Consider the following 17,911-nt stretch of genomic DNA (forward strand, 5'->3'; position numbering starts at 1 on the left):
TTTTCCACTATACAAAATCATCATATGTTTTACTCATCCATCCACAATCCATAATTATAACCCTCATAAAGATCAAAATAGTCTCTCTACACATATATCTCTTTACATCAATCTCCTAATATCAAATATATCCATAAAAGATCAAAAATCCAAAAATATGCTATATCTGCTCAGAATAATTTCAAATCTACTTATAATAATTCTTCTGTACAAAATTCATATCTCCACATATTTACAAATTTCTACACTTTATCACAATATATGAACAACTCCATATATCCAATATTATGCTCCACAGACTATGACACCTCAATATCAATATTAATACATGATTTTAATAATACCTCTTCCTATTCATTAGTCGCTCAGATAACTTCTCAATATACCAATATCACCAATTATTTCTATCCATATCGACAAGTATCAAAACTTAATAATCTTAACATCACAACCTAGATTCCTATATCAACCAATTTATATCAAACTCATCGAGATTGACTACTAGGGTAACCCTAAAATAAACCAACAACTATTATACTTGATGGTTTGCCAGATCATCCTTAAACCTAGGCTCTGATACCACCTGAACTGTAACGCCCCCGCCCGGCACGGGCATGTGCACGCACACTCGCCCACATGGCACGCGCGGCGCACGCGACAGGTCGGGCGGGGCCCGTCACGCACAGATACACTCATGTGCACATACAATCATGACATCATCAAATAACACCTGCTAACATATCCATGATCAGATAATCCATCACCAAATAAATCATACTCTTAACCAAATAAACCTATTAGCATATGAATATCAAAGTCCATAATAATATATACTAGACCGCCACATAATCTGGCAGGACCCACACAGGCCACAACAAACCATCAAGATACAACTAAACAGCTGATACACGAGTGCTATAAAAATCTGACATATACTATATAACTCATCATTTGATACAATAAGGTACAATATAGCAAACAATGATACAACTCAATGTCTGGTTAAACTATCTTCCATACCGTCTCGCATCAATAGCTCACCTCATCATCACTCTAAAATATCTTCTCAAGATATCTCAGGTCGCTATCACGTACCACAAATCTGAGGGGTTAGAAAAGAAATAAAGAGAGTCATGAGCAAAAGGCTCAGTGAATAGACCTTACCCCGAATCAGTGAAGCCAAACAGAGAATAAATCATGTACTGGATAATATGAATCAGAAAGCAGTATGATGTCATGTATGAACATATATATATATATATGTATCCTCAATGACATATATATGAATGAAATCAGTTCTCATGAATGGCCATATTATATCCTCAACCGAAATTATATAACATGATGAAATTACCATATAACATCACCGAATATAACACCATATCATGTATAACAATTATGATCCAATGATACTAGTCACAACAATGATGATGCATGATGCATGCCAACTACTAGATAATCATATATGTCAGAGCCAGATATAATTCACATATCTCTCACTATCACAATCATCCGTCTCAACTCTGAATATCATCCACCATGCTGGACTATGGTACCCGGCCCCAAACTCGATACACATCATGTCACAAGCTCAGAGCATACCCTGTCATACGCTAAAAGTATCTCTGTAGATAAATCATACCCTGCCATACGCTAAGGGTATCTCTGAAGAAAGTAATCATACCCTACCATACGCTAAGGGTATATCAATGATAGTTGTACCCTGTCATACGCTAAGAGTATAACTATCAGCCATCACCATACTCTGCCATACGCTAAGAGTATGTCCAGTACCAGTCCGGACCAGATACCATTCCAGCCATCACATCACATCACATCACATCACATCACATACACATGTACTTTTATGATTTCCTATACATGATAAATCATATGCATATATCCAGTACGACAACAGATCATACAACTCAGGAATTTAGGTGGTATAGAAGCCGAGAGAAAAATGACGTAATACAAACTCCAACCATGTATCTAACACATGCATACTCATGCTAATCTATCACATGCATACTCATGATAGAGATCATCCCGACATAAAACCATAATAGCATAATCATCTCCAATCATCTCTATATATCACCAATGTACTCATATCCCAGATCAGTCTAATCAAATGCATGATAAAATATATGCTCGACTGAAATCATCTCTATATAAAGTCATATAATCATACTGGAGGCCAAAACATACATGTACATAATATATAATAAATCCTAATTTGAGAAAGGGATCTAGGGGATAAGACAACTCACTGTCCGATCAGAAGACACGAACCACGCATCCCTTACATCCGCCCATCAACCGTGTGACACTTCTCGCTAGCAAGGACAACGGGGTCTCAAATAAGGGGTTCGGGATCTGAAAATGTTTAAGTAACATAAAGTTAGTTGTTTATCCCATTATAATCCGTTCGAGTAAAATATGATGATTTATTAGATTTTAGAATTTCTACTTATTTTTATGATTGACTAGATTTTAATTATAAATAAAATATAAATATAGATAAAAACCTAATTATAATTAAATTATATCTTGATTAATTAGGGACTATGTAGTCATTATCTTATTTGTTACAAAATAATAATGTATAATAAATTAATAGAATTACTTAAAATGTAGATCATATGAATATTAGAATATAAATCTAATAATTATAATTTACAAATCTATCTATTAATCTAATAGATATGTAAATAAATAAATAACTATAAGACATATATTTATACCTAATTAATCATTAATTATAAAAATTATCATTAATAAAATTATATTGAAGGATATATAATATTATTAAAATAGTTAATGTCTAAATAATCTATTTGCATTAATTAAGAAGAAAAATACCTAAATAAATAACATAAATAAACTAATTAATTAATAAATTAATCACATCTGCCATCAGTGCTGGGCTCGGCCCAGCACTGTCTGCTACAGTGCTGGGCCGAGCCCAACACTGTGCAGAAAGAAAGAGGAGGAGCTGAGGAAGAAGGAGAAAAAGAAAGAAAGAAAGAAGGAAAGAAAGAAGAAGAAGAAGAAGAAGAAGAAGAAGAACAGAAGAGAAAGAGAAGAAAGAGGGGAGGTGAGGGAGGCAGTTGCGGACCCGGGCCGGCGGGGAGGGCACCGGCCGCTGCTGGCCAGCCAGCGGCCGGCCTCTCGCCGGTGGCTCGGCTCCGACGAGCCCACCCTCGGGCAAGAAAGAGAGAGAGAGAGAGAGAGAGAGAGAGAGAGGAGCTCACCGGCGCTCGTGGAGGTGGCGGCGGCGGCGATAGTCCGACCTCGGCGAGAGAGAGAGAGAGGTTTAGAGAGAGACCAAACGGGAGAGAGAGAGAGAGAGATTTAAAGAGAGAGAGGGAAGGCGGTGAGGGGGGGCAGTTTGCGGCGGCGCCGGGGCCCGCCGCGGCCAGTTAGTCGCAGCCCATTGGCTGCGGCAGCGGCAGCGGGCACGTGGCGCCCCCACCACGCAAGCTGCATGCGCAGCTTGCATGGGCACGAGGCCGGCCACAGTGTGGCCGGTCGCGTCGTGCCCAGAATTTTTTTTTTTTTTTTAAGATTGGGTTGTTACATTGTCTTTAAGAAATTTTGTAACTCGACCTTTCTTTTGCTCTATAATTTTTATTTAACACTCTAAGTTAATTTGACCGGTACCAATAAAAGCATATTTCGTTATCATATACTGAATAATTTATAGAATACATAAATTACCACTGTCTTCTTTATCCTCTTCTTTCCTCTCATTTTCCCATTATTTGTCCACACCCACCTCATCATGCCAAGCGAGAGGTTTTGATCTCCAAATCGGAGTCGGTCAAGATGTTCAGCTTGCTTAATCTTTTTCAATGAACCCTTAGTTGGAGCAACGATAGATAGAAGAGGATAAATAGGAAAGAAAAAGAAGAAAAAGATGAGGAAGATGGTGGAGGGGAGGGGATGGTGTGAGTATATTAGTAATTTAATTAATGTTAGTTAATCAAAATAACGTTATGATGTTGTATTGAAATCATAGAAAAAATGAGGAGTCGAATTATGAAATTCTCAAAAAATGTGAATCACAAAATAAGTAAATTATACTTCGTGATTTGTAATATTCTATTTCTTATACTTACATAAGAGAGGTTATACTAATTTAAGTTATTCTTGTGTTTCTTTTTAAGCTAGTATAGTATGTTATAGTTATAGTTGATTTGACATAAAGTTAAAATGATAGTTTGATAAATAACTAAAATACTCTGTATATTAGATGGATGAGGAGAGAAAAGAAAGAGGAAAAAAAGAGAAATGATAATTAAAATGATAGTTGATTAAACTAATATCTTTTCAAGGATAAATAGTAATTGATACATAAAAATATTTGATGGAAAATAAGAGGAGAGAGAAGTAGGAATAATTCGGCATTTGATGAGCCATCTCAACTTTGACATGGTATTAATATTGAGATAAATGGTTATTTACTTACCATATTAGTATAAGTATGCTAATGCTATAATAAGATTATTCATATTTCACGAGCAAACAAGGGCTAACTACGTATGGCATAGCGACCCCAGCACCGGTATTGAACTAGAGAGGAGAAATTGTAAAGCTTCTTATTGACTTATTCTGTTTCAATCCAAGAGAAAGCCAAAGGCTAAATAGTAAAACATCTTAACAAACTCTAACAACTTACTAGCTATGCACTAATAATAAAGCTAACAAACTCTAACAACTTACTAGCTATAAACTAATGATAAAGCTAACAAACTCTAACAACCTACCAACTATAACATGTGGCTAAGTAAAACTAATTACAAAATATACTATAATACTCACCCTCAAGATGGAGCTAGGATATGAATATCAGGAACAACCATCTTGGATAGCAAAGGAAAGAGAAAAAAAGTTGGTAATGCTTTAGCAAAAACATCTGCTAACTAATGTTGAGTTTGAATTGGTAGAAGCTTGATGGCGCCATAAGTAAGCTTGTCACACACAAATGGCAGTCTATTTCAATATGTTTGGTGCGTTCATAGAAGATGGGATTACTGGCAATATGAACAACAGCGTGATTATCACCAAAAAAAAAAATCAAAGCAAGTTCTTTAGAATCAATTTGAAAATTTTTGAGCAACTACCGAAGCCAGACAAGCTCATTGGTTGAGAACGCCAAAGCATGATATTCAGCCTCAGCTGATGAACGAGATAGTGTAGTTTGTTTCTTGGCTTTCCAAGATACTATAGAATTGTTAAGAAATATGTAAAAGCCACTTACAAATTTCCTCGAATATAGTAGCCCTTTCTTCCACCCTGCCAGCCTCTTATCAACCTTGCCCAACAAGTAGCTATGCTCCTTCACCCCAAGCCACTTCCCTTAAATGAGGACCCTAGGTATATAAATGGCATAAATGCCTCCAACGATCCTAGAGTCTCCGTTAGTTGCTCCCTCAATTCATTATGAATCTAATTAGGCAAAAATAATTCTGATTTGGCCACGTTAAGTCTCCTCTGAGTACACCTAGAGACACTCAAGGATGCACTAGGTATTGGTTCTAGTCACTTGCACAATGAATAGTAAGTCATCAGCATAGAGAAGATGGGTGAGGTGGGTTTGACCACTCTGAAGACCTGAAGACTTAATTCCACCTTGTCATGTAGAAAAATAGAGAACAATTATGACATGATAATGAATAGGTAAGGTGACAGAGATCTCCCTAGCAGAGTCCTCGGCCCAGATTAATCGATTTCATCGATTTCCCATTAAACCTAGCGACGAATGCTAAGTGTGACCCAGCCTAAGGTTGGGTGGGTTGGGCTTTGCCCTAACTTAGGTAGGTGGTCGGTTTGACTATGACCCAACTCATGTTGGTTGGGTTTGGCTACAATTCAGCTCATGGTGGTTGGGCTGGGTTGCGGCCTAGCCAAAGTGGCAGTCCTAGTTAGTTTGGGGTTTAGGCTCAAACTTGGTAGGTTAGTAATGCTGTCTTTGAGTTGGTTGTAGCCAAGTTGTAATAACCCAAGTAGTAAAAATTGAAAAAGAAAATTACTCGGGCATGACGCAACTGGCCACGCCGTGACTGGCCTCGTGCCTAGCATGCTTTCCATGCTATGGCAGCAATGGAGGTGCCACACACCTCCATCGAGCCACTGTTTCTTAGCATCGCAACAATCCCTGGAGGTGGGACCGAGCCCACTAGCCACTCCGCTGCCACCATGTGATCACCCCCGATCTCTCTCTAATTTTCTCTTTCTCCTCTCATTCCCTCGACCTCTTTCTCTCTCTAGCTCTCTCTAGCTCTCTCTCTCTCTCTCCCTCTAGTCCCTCAGCAAACCGTTGGGAAGAGCCACCGTCAGCCCTTCTACCAGCCGGTGAGTCTCTCTATCTCCTTCCTTCTCTCTCTTTTTCTTGTTGGGGCCTCCAGAGGACCGAGCCATCAGCTAGAGGCTGACCGCTAAGTGGCCACCAGCGACTGTTCCCCTCCCTTGTGGCCCGGCCCCCTCCTCCTCTCCCTTTCTTCATCTTCCTTCCTCTTCTTCTTTTCCTTCTTCTACTCCTTCTCTTATTTTCTCTTGGGCAACCCTGGATGAAGTGGTGCTAGGCTCGACCTAGCACCCTATAGCATGTGGGTGCGCTTAGGTGCTGAGCTCAGCCCAGCACCCCAGGCACCACGAGTGCTAGGCTAGCTTGACCCAACGCTTGCAAAGCTGTGGTGCTGGGCTGAGTACAACACTATAAAAAATAGCTCTTTGTTTTTTTAAGAATGATTTAAATTATGTTATTAGTTATTAATAATTGTAATATTAATTTCTATGAATGAAATCTAATTATATCATGATTAATAAATAAATCTAATTATTCCATGATTAGCAAAATACATGCAACATAATTACTATATTAGTCCTTGCTAAGTATAATAATTATTAGAGCTATGATTACAATGAGAAAGTATCTCTTAGTCAGATTAATTGTAATTAGTGGATAGACTAACATTATATGTTATAAATAATTTCAAATTTCAACCCCCCTGTTCAAAACCCGGTGGATCTTTCTATCGAAGACTGATCATTGGTGTAGCAATGTAAACGAGTGGTTGTTTGGTAATTACAATTGCGGTGAGTAGGATGAATGACTCTTAGTCATGGTGTTTGCCGAATAATAGGCATGGCGAAAGTATTGGTAGTTGTCTTCTCTTCCTGATATGTATTATTTGATTTGAGCTTTTGTTGTGATTTATGGTTGTGAGTCTATGTGAGCCTGAGATAGAGGATTTGATGGCTTGAGTCATACATATCATGTGTTCTCTTATTAATATATGTAAGCTGTAGATATGAACATGATGGGTTGCATCAATGCATTATTGTGATCATATTTTCAAAATTATATATATATATATATATCATGTTGTATTATTTTTTTACATTACTTTTAGACTCTAAAGGTGTATGCTTCCTAGGCTTTATGTTCACCATCTTATGGTGGGAAGATGGTGGGAATATTTTTAGATTGGTAGATGATCTCGAGTACATGGAGGAGCTGGTGAAGATTAGTTTTATAATTCATGTATTTATTTTTATGCTTGTAAAATAAGTTAGATGAATCATAGCCCCTATGCGAGCATTTGTATCTAAGGTGTAGGAATATCTATTTTAGGGCTTGTTGTAGGCTATGGTATTTTGGGATTCTTTTTGCTTAGGTTAATTGTGAAAATATTTAGCTATTATCTTATATATTATGTAAAAATATTGACCAATAGGTCATGTGAGAAACACGTAGGTTCTACCTAAGTAAGGGACATGTATATTTGGAGGCGAGTGTTTCACAACCGGGATGGGGCCCTCCATCTCCTAATACTCGTTTGGGAGGTTATGGAGTTGGATTCGTACCAATGCCGTCACAAAAGCTTCCGGGGATGGCCAGAAATCATTCCACTATGGAATAAGATTCAACACTTTACCTTGCATCGTCCAAGGGTCGTTAGTAAAAGCAAAGCTCATGCCTTCCTCTTTTTCGGAACTAAGCACATCTAGACTTGATCAAACGACCCAGCCCGCCCGTGCCCGGCCCAAACCGGCCTGGTTTGGATCGGGCTAAGCTCGGCCCAGCCTGAGCCTGAACTACCCATGGGTAGCACGAGCTAGCCCTTTACCCGCCCGACCCGACCAAGAAGCCTGCCCGTTTGGCCCCAACTAGGTCCGCCCGTTCTGCTATAGTACTTACCCGTGCTGCTACAGTAAAAACAACTAAAATTTTGGTACCGTACCGTTTTACATTTTTTTAAATCACACATTTAAATTTTTTTAATTTATTATTATTATTATTTAAATAGAGAGACATAAATATTTTTTTTTAAAATAAGCTAATAGTAAAGAAAATTTAAAATAGCTAAAATGTGGGTTGGGCTGAATGATTGGTGGGTCGGGCTAGCTCGACCCGATCGGCTAGCCCGATCTCTCACGAGTCGACGGGCAGTAACGGGCTAGACTATTCTAGCCCAACCCAAACTCGGCCCAGCCCGAGTGATTGGTGGGTCGAGCCGTGATCAAATACTTGAGCCCGGTTGGCCCGAAAAGCCCGACCCGCCCGATGATCATGTCTAAGCATATCAAACCTTCCCTCCATAGCAAAGAAAGAGAACTTCATCTATCCCATTCCATAGCTTTGTCTTGCCCAAAGGGATTTCTCTCCCAAGGAACCGTCCAAATAATGATAGCCTCCATCTTGCTCTATAGCTCTCAAAGACCATCGGGTTCATAATGACATTGACTTCTAATTATTTTTTAAGCTTTTCGAGTATTCCCACCGGGATGCGTCTCACCCTTATCTTCTTTTGTTGGCCCACTACAGCAACTAAGGCCTAGCTTCTATTCCCCAAGTCCGTCAGTAGTTTGCCTGGCTTTGATGAGGACCCTCTCCATCATTGTACAATTTGGTTCCCACCAGCATGGGAGGCGCTTCTTTTCCGGGTGTTCTTCCATCTCACCGACCCAGCCCAATAAGAGTTAGTTTCTAAATATATCTCACATTATCTTCGAGTGCAAAGGTTATTTGTCACTATTCCCCTTCTATCAAACTCTGCTATACCAGCAGATGTAACAAAAGCAAAGCCCACATATTAGCTAGTACAGCATGCAGTGACAAATCATGTAAAACTTGGAGTTCATGGCCGTTTGGCAGGAATGACAATCTAGACCCTAAATGAAAAACATCTGCTTGCGGAGAATATCTATCGCATTGATAGGCTCTGATACCAAATTGTTAAGGCTCTGATACCAATTTGATGGGCTCTGATACCAAATGATAGGCTCTGATATCAAATTGATAGGATCTAGAACCAAAGATAGGCTACACTAAGATTCCTTCAAAATCTGAATTTATTAAATGAATCAGTTCGTGCAACTATAGGAAAATATTCGTCCGATATTCTTTAGTAGTCATAAAATTACGAAACTAATTGGATTGGATCTATAACTTCCTGATCTACAACTTTCATATTTATGCCCTTCGCAGATTTGAACCGTAGCATGGACGAAAATACAGAATAACGTGGGTGATGGTGGTGGTGACGAGTGGAGTGGATGTTAGGGTTATGAATGGGTAAGGAGATGAGGGTGGATTATGGAAGTGATTAAGGGAAGTAGACGAAGGGAACGAAGTGGTCGAGATCCCAAAGAAGAGGGGTGACTCGACAGACGAGGGAGATTAGAGCGAGGAGAAACCTTGCCAACGGTAGAGGTGGAAGGATGGTAAAGAGGGAGGAGGGAGGAGTCTATAGAGAAGATAGGAGACAAAAAATCAAGAATCCAATAGCATAATGAAGTTGGTTACCATCCACATATTTATAAAGGCTAGCCAACAAGTCCTAAAATAATATGAAACCCTAATTCTAGAGGATTCTCGTCGAATGCACTCAAAAAGGCCCCTTCTCTAGATTTGTGAACGCGACATAATCAGCATCTCAACTTACTTTATCATCTCAGGCTCCAACATCATCTACATTACAGGCCCCAACAATGGTATTTGATAAACTAATGTTTTGTTAAATTTCTTTTTGTTTGGTCTCTATTAATTTCTTAGTCACTAATTTTATGTTACACTTGTAGCCTCCTAGATATGGTATAGTATCAGCATCTCAGCCTATTTTATCATCAGCATCTCAGCCTACTTCATCATCAACACCTCAACCTACTTCATCATCAGCATCTCAGCCTACATCATCTCAAGCTCCAGCATCAACAGCATTGCAGGCTCCAACATCAACAACACCTAATGCTCTTTTTATGGTATTTGATAAACTAATGTTTTATTTAATTTCTCTTTATTTGGTCTATGTTAATTTATTAGTCAGTAATAAGTTATTGCATTTGTAGCCTCCTAGCTATGGCATAGCATCACAGCTTCAAAAATTACCAACTTTTAGTGGCTTTGCAACTGCTAGAAAAGGAAAAGAAGCCCCAAGTGCAGGAAATGTAAAAACTAATGAGAGAATCTAATTGATAGTTAATGATGGTAGGCTCATTGGAGTTATTTTTTGTTAATAGTTGTTGATAGTTAATAGTGTATTTTGTTGCAGTTGATAGTTAATAGCTTGATTGTACTGTATTCTGTTGTGTTGACAATTAATAGTGTTAAAAGTTGGTAATTTAATAGCTTGACTGTACTGCCAATAAAAGGCTTTCTGCATTCTTCAGGTTTAATTTTAACAATTTAAAGTTCTACATTATTGGCTTTCATTGTGATAGCTTTCATTGTATTTTTCAGAGTCTTTCAGTGTCATATAAATCAGCTATTTTTATGGACTAAATTAATAGCAAATTAGCATCAATACACCAACATCAAGTCGATACATTACTAATATCAAATTATCCATTACAAGCTAATATATTGGTAACATTAATTATTGTTATGCAATCATATAGAGTATCAAAATGATAAATAGTTTAACCCATGTCCCAACTAAAGTTTTGAAATAAAAGCTCCCTTTCTTCTTAGTTGTAGCTAATTTCATATCTAATTTATTAATTTTTTGTATCATACTTGGTAGCACTTCTCTTCCACGATGACATAATGATGGATCAAGCCATTCAAAATAGCCACAATGTGTATTATTGCCCTAAAAATTACATCATTAGATGTAATCTAACTACTAATTAAATTTCATAAAAAAATTAGGTTTAAAAATACTTACCATATAATTAGCACAACATAGAAACCTTCTCCCCATGTTACCATATGTCCAAGTTTTAATCGGAGCTCTTTGACCACAATAGCATGACCTTAACAGATTATCTATAATTAATGGTTGTGAAGAGACCATGAAAGAGGCCATTAGTGGGAAAAAAAAAGTAAAATAAAGAAAGGAAATAGATAAAAAGAGAAAGAATATTCTATAAGAGGGAAGGATAATTTTGTCCTTAAAAAACTAGGAATGAAGGGAAATAATCTCGCCAACTAGCTTTAGTAATAATTTAGCCGCGCTTCATTAAGTTAGATAATAAATCTAATGGTATCACTTTAGTCGTAAATACAAAAACTAATTTAAAACTTTTCAAAGTACAGAGCAAGAAATAATTTTGAACATAAATATAGAGGAATAAAATATATTTAACCCAAAAAATAATTAAGAAATAGAAAAAGAAACAAAATGATAAATGCAGATTACAAGTTGGTTTACAACTTATGCCAGTCCTAATTAAGAAGCCTCGGGGTTACCTGATGGTCTCTTGCCAACTAGCCACTTAATTTACTCTTTGATTACGCTAATTTTATTGTCTTATTAAAGATATTCGGAAATTTATCACACAAACAAAAAAAAATCATACAATTTGCATACTATTTGAATAGCCAAATCACTGTATGATAATTATAACTTTAGTTTTAGGGAATTCGTATCACAGACACTAGTAAAACACTAGTAAATATCAAAAAATTAGAAAAAAAACACTAAGACATAAATAGCTCCCATTGGGATATGTTCACCAAAGTTTTCAGAAGAATATTAGGTCAAAAATCAGGATAACTGGGTATAGAATGCCATCTCCATTTGCTTCATGTAGAAATCGAAGAGATCTTCAGAGATCAGCTTTCCCGGGGTATCTAGGGAAGGGGATGACATCTCTGATGTTATCAAGGCCAGTGGCGAAAAGGATCATTCGCTCAAAACCCAAACCAAATCCACTGTGCTTGACGGTCCCGTAACGGCGAAGGTCCAAGTACCATTCATATGGCTCTAGAGGCAACCCAGAATCCAAGATCCTGATAAGAGGAGAGCACACAGATAATAACTATGCAGTAGTCAACTATTAGCATCATAACAATAAATAATCCAAGCTCATGAGAGATCAAGTATGATTCATGAACAAGCAGAACACAAAATTCAAACCCTGTTAAAGAGCAATTGGGACTCTTTTCCTTTCTTTCGGATTTCCTCAAATTCCACTGAGGCTTAATTCAGGGCAGCTCAGATGCCTTTTGATAATAAAGGATTGCTTGCTTCTTATTGCTCAGGTCAAGACAGCTATCAAGTTGCTGAGTCAATGTTGGTATAATAACTCATTGATTGGAATCAGCTAAATAGCATAAGATATCATAGGAACAATGGCTTTCTAATTGTTTGAAAAATTGATGTTGACGGTAATGGATTCCTAAACTATATCAACATGGCAACAAACCTTTTCCATACAAGCAAACAGGAGCCGGACAGCAAGTTATTAGGCCTTGTTTGTTTTGAGTTCAAAGAGGTCCCTGAACTTGATCAAAAACCTCTAACCTAGTTCAGTAACTAAGCACCTTTTTTATTTTTTTTCCTAATCAAATTCAATCCCCAATAAATAAATAATACATAAATTCTAATATTCTTTCAAATTTATTTCAATTTCACCCTTAACATGACTTAAATCTATTAATTTCATGTCTTGCCAATATTCTCTCTCTCTTCCAAAAAATATATAACTTTTTATTCAAAAAGAGCTCATCTTTAATCATGGCTCACAAAAAATAACACTAAAAAAATTTTGTATAAACAAATGAAAAAAAAATATATTATTTCATATAATTTTGTGATAGGTCTAGTGAGTTTAAAATGGATAACCTGCCTTTATATTTTATAAATTAATAATAATATTTTTATACTATTTGCATGACACACTCAATTTCTCTAAAAAAATAAATATATTTCACTTTTTCATGTCACGTCAAGTAGGGGTGCATGTTGTCTCATTCTTTTTGACTATCATCCTCGTGATATTATATTATTATTTAAAATAAAATATTAATCTTACATTATCTTAATAAATAAATAAAAATAATATGTAAGCCCATTTGGGGCCATTTAAGCATGCAAATCAGTATTAAAAAGCTTTTAACTGATTAAAAAAAAATAATAGTTCTAAATTTTAGTATTGTAGTCAAATAACAGTTTGGTCCATAAATTTTATATATCATTTGTTCCTTTCAAAATCAATACATTTTTCACTTTTTCACATCACATCAAAAGTAATAATCATATTTTAACCTAGTTCACAACAAAACATCATATCTTCTTAGCATAATTCAAGATATCTAAATCAAGACTAAAAAATAGGGCCAACTAATCAAATTTAGGACTTCGCCTCAAAACCAAACAAGGTTTAGTTATTAGCTATTCAGTTATACAAGATAAAAACAACTGACAAATCACTGTTATACATTAGAATATTGGGTTTTTTAGTGTGCACTCTTAAAAAATATCTTGTTTGTTTTTATGCCTTTCTAAAATTAATATTTCCATGTATATTCCTCAAACATATGTTATATATAACCTCCTAATTACTTCTTAAGTGAAGTCTAAATAATTTAACAGAAAAAATACAAAATACCCTTAACTAAGATACTTGAAAACTAGAATAAGAATATTTGTCTTTCATATTTAGATTGTTAAAATTTTAACAATCAGTTAATTCTAGAAGATATTCACGCAAAAAGTAATGGTTTTAAAGGTTATACATGCAAAAACCATGTGTTAAAGGGTATATATGCAAATATCAACTTTAAAGGGGCATACAAGTTAACACGAAATTTTTGAAGTATATATATGCAATTTGTATTATCAAAATTTGTATGTCTACCACATGCAAGCCCATGAACAGTTTAACACTTCCTAGCAACCAGACATTTGCACCCACTAGCACCATGGTTGCTGCGGCCTGATAGCTGCTGGGGCAGTTCCAACTGACAGCCCTATAGGCGCAGATGTCCAGAGGTAGTGTAGATAAGTCGATGGGTTGGATTATGCAAAAAGCTATTGAATTTGGATTAGATTCAATTAGATTGAACCAAGACCATCTATGAACTTGGTAGAGTTAATTCAACATGCAAAAGTAAACAATGTCCATGAAAAGGAAAAAGTAGTTAGATATTACATACCTTTGTTTAAGATTTTCTAACCTCTCTTCTCTTTGGCTTCCTCCAATCAGTTCACCAACCTAGGGAACAGAATAAGATCTTATAATCCACATACAGCTAGATAACCGAAAGCAATTAATTTACTATGCTACTAAGTGAAGGCTCAATTATTAGCCATCCAAAGGTAAGAAATCAAATATCTACATATTTACTAGCTGCAAATCATGCATATTAGAAGCCATACCTTTGGTACAAGAACATCCATAGCAGCCACAGTCTTCCCATCATCATTAAGCCTCATATAGAATGCCTTTATTCCTTTGGGATAATTATAAACAATGACTGGCTTCTTAAATATCACCTCAGTCAAGTACCTTTGCAATTGAAGAAAGCATCACCCACCTATATGTAGTTCAGAAAGTTGGTAATAAAATCGACATTGCAGTTTCTGAGTTGCATACCTTTCATGCTCAGATGCCAAATCAATTCCCCATTCTACCTTGTTCTCAAACTTCTTGTCAGTGACATTCTCCAACAGCTGCACAGCCTTTGTGTATGAAATGCGCTCGAATGGCGTCGAGGCAACAAGCTTCAGGCGTTCAATGGCTGTCTTATCATAATGTTTTACCATAAACTCCATATCTTCAAGACAGTGGTCAAGTAACCATTGACAAAGGAATTGCACAAAACTCTCCGCATAATTCATATCATCCTGCAGTACAATGTAACCAACTAACCATGTAAACTTTTACTAGATTAAAATTGAGCCTCATGTTTTGAATACTCCTACTTTCTACTTCCTTTAAGAACAACAAGATGAAATCACGTCCCATTCTTAGAAGACATAAGCATGAATTTATACTTCTGCCGGTTCAACAATTATGCCCATTGTAACACATTTCAGAATTAGTACCTGCAAGTTTGCAAATGCCATCTCTGGCTCAACCATCCAAAACTCCGCCAAATGCCGCGATGTGTGTGAGTTTTCAGCACGAAAAGTTGGTCCAAAGGTGTAAACATTACCCAGAGCACAAGCATAAGTCTCCACCTGAAGTTGCCCAGATACAGTAAGGAAAGCTTGGCGTTTAAAGAAGTCAGAATCAAAAGCTATTCCTCCATCATCCTTCCGAGGAATGCCAGGTTTCAACTTAAATCTCTCTTCTAGCCTAGATAGATTTTCCTTGGCTTTTGTTAGTTCAGATACGGAGGCACCAATCTCTTCCTTGCTAGCTTTTGATGATTTTAGCTGAGAAACTTTCTCTCCCTTCTCCTTCACAAGAAGCTTAGCAGCCTCTACCTCAGACTCTGATGGTGGAGGGTTCAGCTTTAATTCTTTCTCCACCTTTTCAGCAAGGCTAAAAAGTGTTGTAACTTGAAACATCTCACCAGCACCCTCACAATCACTAGTAGTGATAATAGGTGTGTGCACATAGCGAAAACCATTTTTCCTGAAAAATGTGTGTGTTGCATAAGCCAGCTCATCTCTGATCCTACCAACTGCAGATATCTGTGAAAGTGAAACATTAGAAATAGATGAGATGATACTGGTTTTATAGATAATGATGCAATCTTAAAAACTATGAAGCATGTAAAAAAGATCATTATGATACTGCTACAGCTAGAGGTATCAAAATTAAGGTAAAATCATGTATATAGATAAAGTCATGAAGAACAATGAAATATAGATGAAAAGGAAAACACTAATACTAAATACAAATGAAAGAAATAAATTCATGGAAAGCTCTGTTTGAAATGTATATCTATGCAGTAATAAAATTACAGCATTTGGGTTTTCAAGTATCACAAAAATATCAATATATATTCTACAAAAGAAAATTGCTAGATAGCAAATTTATCAGGTTACTGAAAATCCAGACATTCAGATAATAATTATGTTTAATTTTCAGCCTTTGATGCGACAATAATTTTTCTCTCTTTTTTTTTTGGTTGAGGGGAAACCTGTAGGCAATCATTTGACTCTTTCAGAGGCAATAGAACACACTTTCTAGAGGACAAGGATTTTGCCAGGATTAAGAATGACTTGAACGTCTAATTACATATGGCATAGTGACCTCATCACTGGTTGCCAGTTAGAAAGAAGAAAAAGAGAATATTGACTTGGACATTGGCTTCAACCGAGATGAAACATGTCTTGAAATGAACATTTTCCAAAATAATGTTTTATCATATTCTCTAAACAATTAGAAAATTCAGTATGCAGCAAATATACAACAGTTCCATTTGGTAATGTTGCATATAAAAATGCAGGCTGCTTTCCTGGTTGATTTTTCATTGCTACATCAAACAAGCATACATGTTTAGCATACCAAAGTAACATAAACATTACCTTGGGATAAACAGCCGAGACAAATAATGCATTAAACCGTGAACAGATTGCAAACAACTTCACTCATCACAAAATTTGCTCATGAAAGGAAAGATACTTGAAAAAGACAGTCAAATAGGTAAAAATATGAAGGAATCGATAAATATTTGAAGCGCATCGACAAGAAGAGGTATCAAGAAGGTCAAATTTGTCTACTTTGCAAAATTCCATCCTCCCAATCGTCAGAATTTCTCCAAGACAAATCATTTAACAACTGGGGGGCAGGAAAACCAACTAGACATGCCAAAAACAAAAACATATTAATTCAGAATTGGTTCTTTTCATACCATTTACCAAAAAGCATTCACTTTTAATTGAATTAGAAGGAAAATAAAAGAATGTCCCTCCATACAACGTCAAGCTCTCATCTTTCGAGATGGCTAAGAAAGATCGTACCGTATTGGTCCGAGCCCGGAGGTGGACGACCTCCCGTAGATTCTCCAGCGTAAGCTTGGTCTTCGGAAGCGGGTACTTGGCGTCTACAGGACCAACCTCAATCACCTTCTCGACGCGGAGCTCGATGCGTTGCTTCGCCCCCTCGGGCGGCTTCTTAAGCTCGCCCTCGACAAGCACGCAAGTGCCGGTGGGCACGAGCTCCGAGAGGCTGTAAACGGCCGCGTCGACGAGGACCTGGAGATTGGCGAGGCAGGATCCATCGTTGAGCTCGAGGAAGGCGAAGGTGCCCTTGCCTTGCTCTCTCCCAGTCTTCACCCATCCTCCCACCACCACCTTCCGTCCAACCAGATCCACTGCCGCGTCGCCGGCGAGGATCGACTTGATCAGCGTGCGATGGAACGACGGCTCGAGTACCGGCTCCGCCGCCATTGGAGAGAGGAGAGGAGTGGGGAAATGCGAGGGATTTAGGGCTACGGTTCGACTTTGTGCTTGGCTAAAAATGTCTCCTCTGAAGGATAGTAAATTGTACGCGCGTGCCAAGTCGCGTAGTAGTAGTTTGACACCGTGGCGACCAAGTCATCGCCTTGGTGGAATTTGGACCGTTCTTACCTTAATTTTTAGCGGAGACCCATTGAAGCCTTCAGCCTTGCAATATAAAATAGGGATTTTTTTCAAATTCCCACTGAAAACTTTTGAAATATCATAATATTTACTATATTATTTTGACTATTTTAGAATATAATTAATAAATTTATATA

At 37.1% G+C, this 17,911-nt stretch overlaps 1 protein-coding gene across 1 annotated transcript; it reads right to left on the reverse strand.

The window, feature by feature from the left end:
- Positions 1-11,824: 11,824 nt before the first annotated feature.
- On the reverse strand, positions 11,825-17,668 carry LOC140760805 (asparagine--tRNA ligase, cytoplasmic 1-like). Its single transcript, XM_073097824.1, has 6 exons — positions 17,154-17,668; positions 15,285-15,878; positions 14,833-15,083; positions 14,616-14,745; positions 14,393-14,451; positions 11,825-12,244 (listed from the first exon to the last, which is right to left on the reverse strand). The coding sequence occupies exons 1-6, from the start codon at positions 17,580-17,582 to the stop codon at positions 12,061-12,063; spliced, it is 1,647 nt and encodes a 548-aa protein (XP_072953925.1). The 5' UTR covers positions 17,583-17,668; the 3' UTR covers positions 11,825-12,060.
- Positions 17,669-17,911: the final 243 nt, after the last annotated feature.

The sequence above is a fragment of the Typha angustifolia genome, chromosome 6 (assembly GCF_048772165.1).
Source record: "Typha angustifolia cultivar Huaian chromosome 6, ASM4877216v1, whole genome shotgun sequence".
NCBI classification, from domain to species: Eukaryota; Viridiplantae; Streptophyta; class Magnoliopsida; order Poales; family Typhaceae; genus Typha; species Typha angustifolia.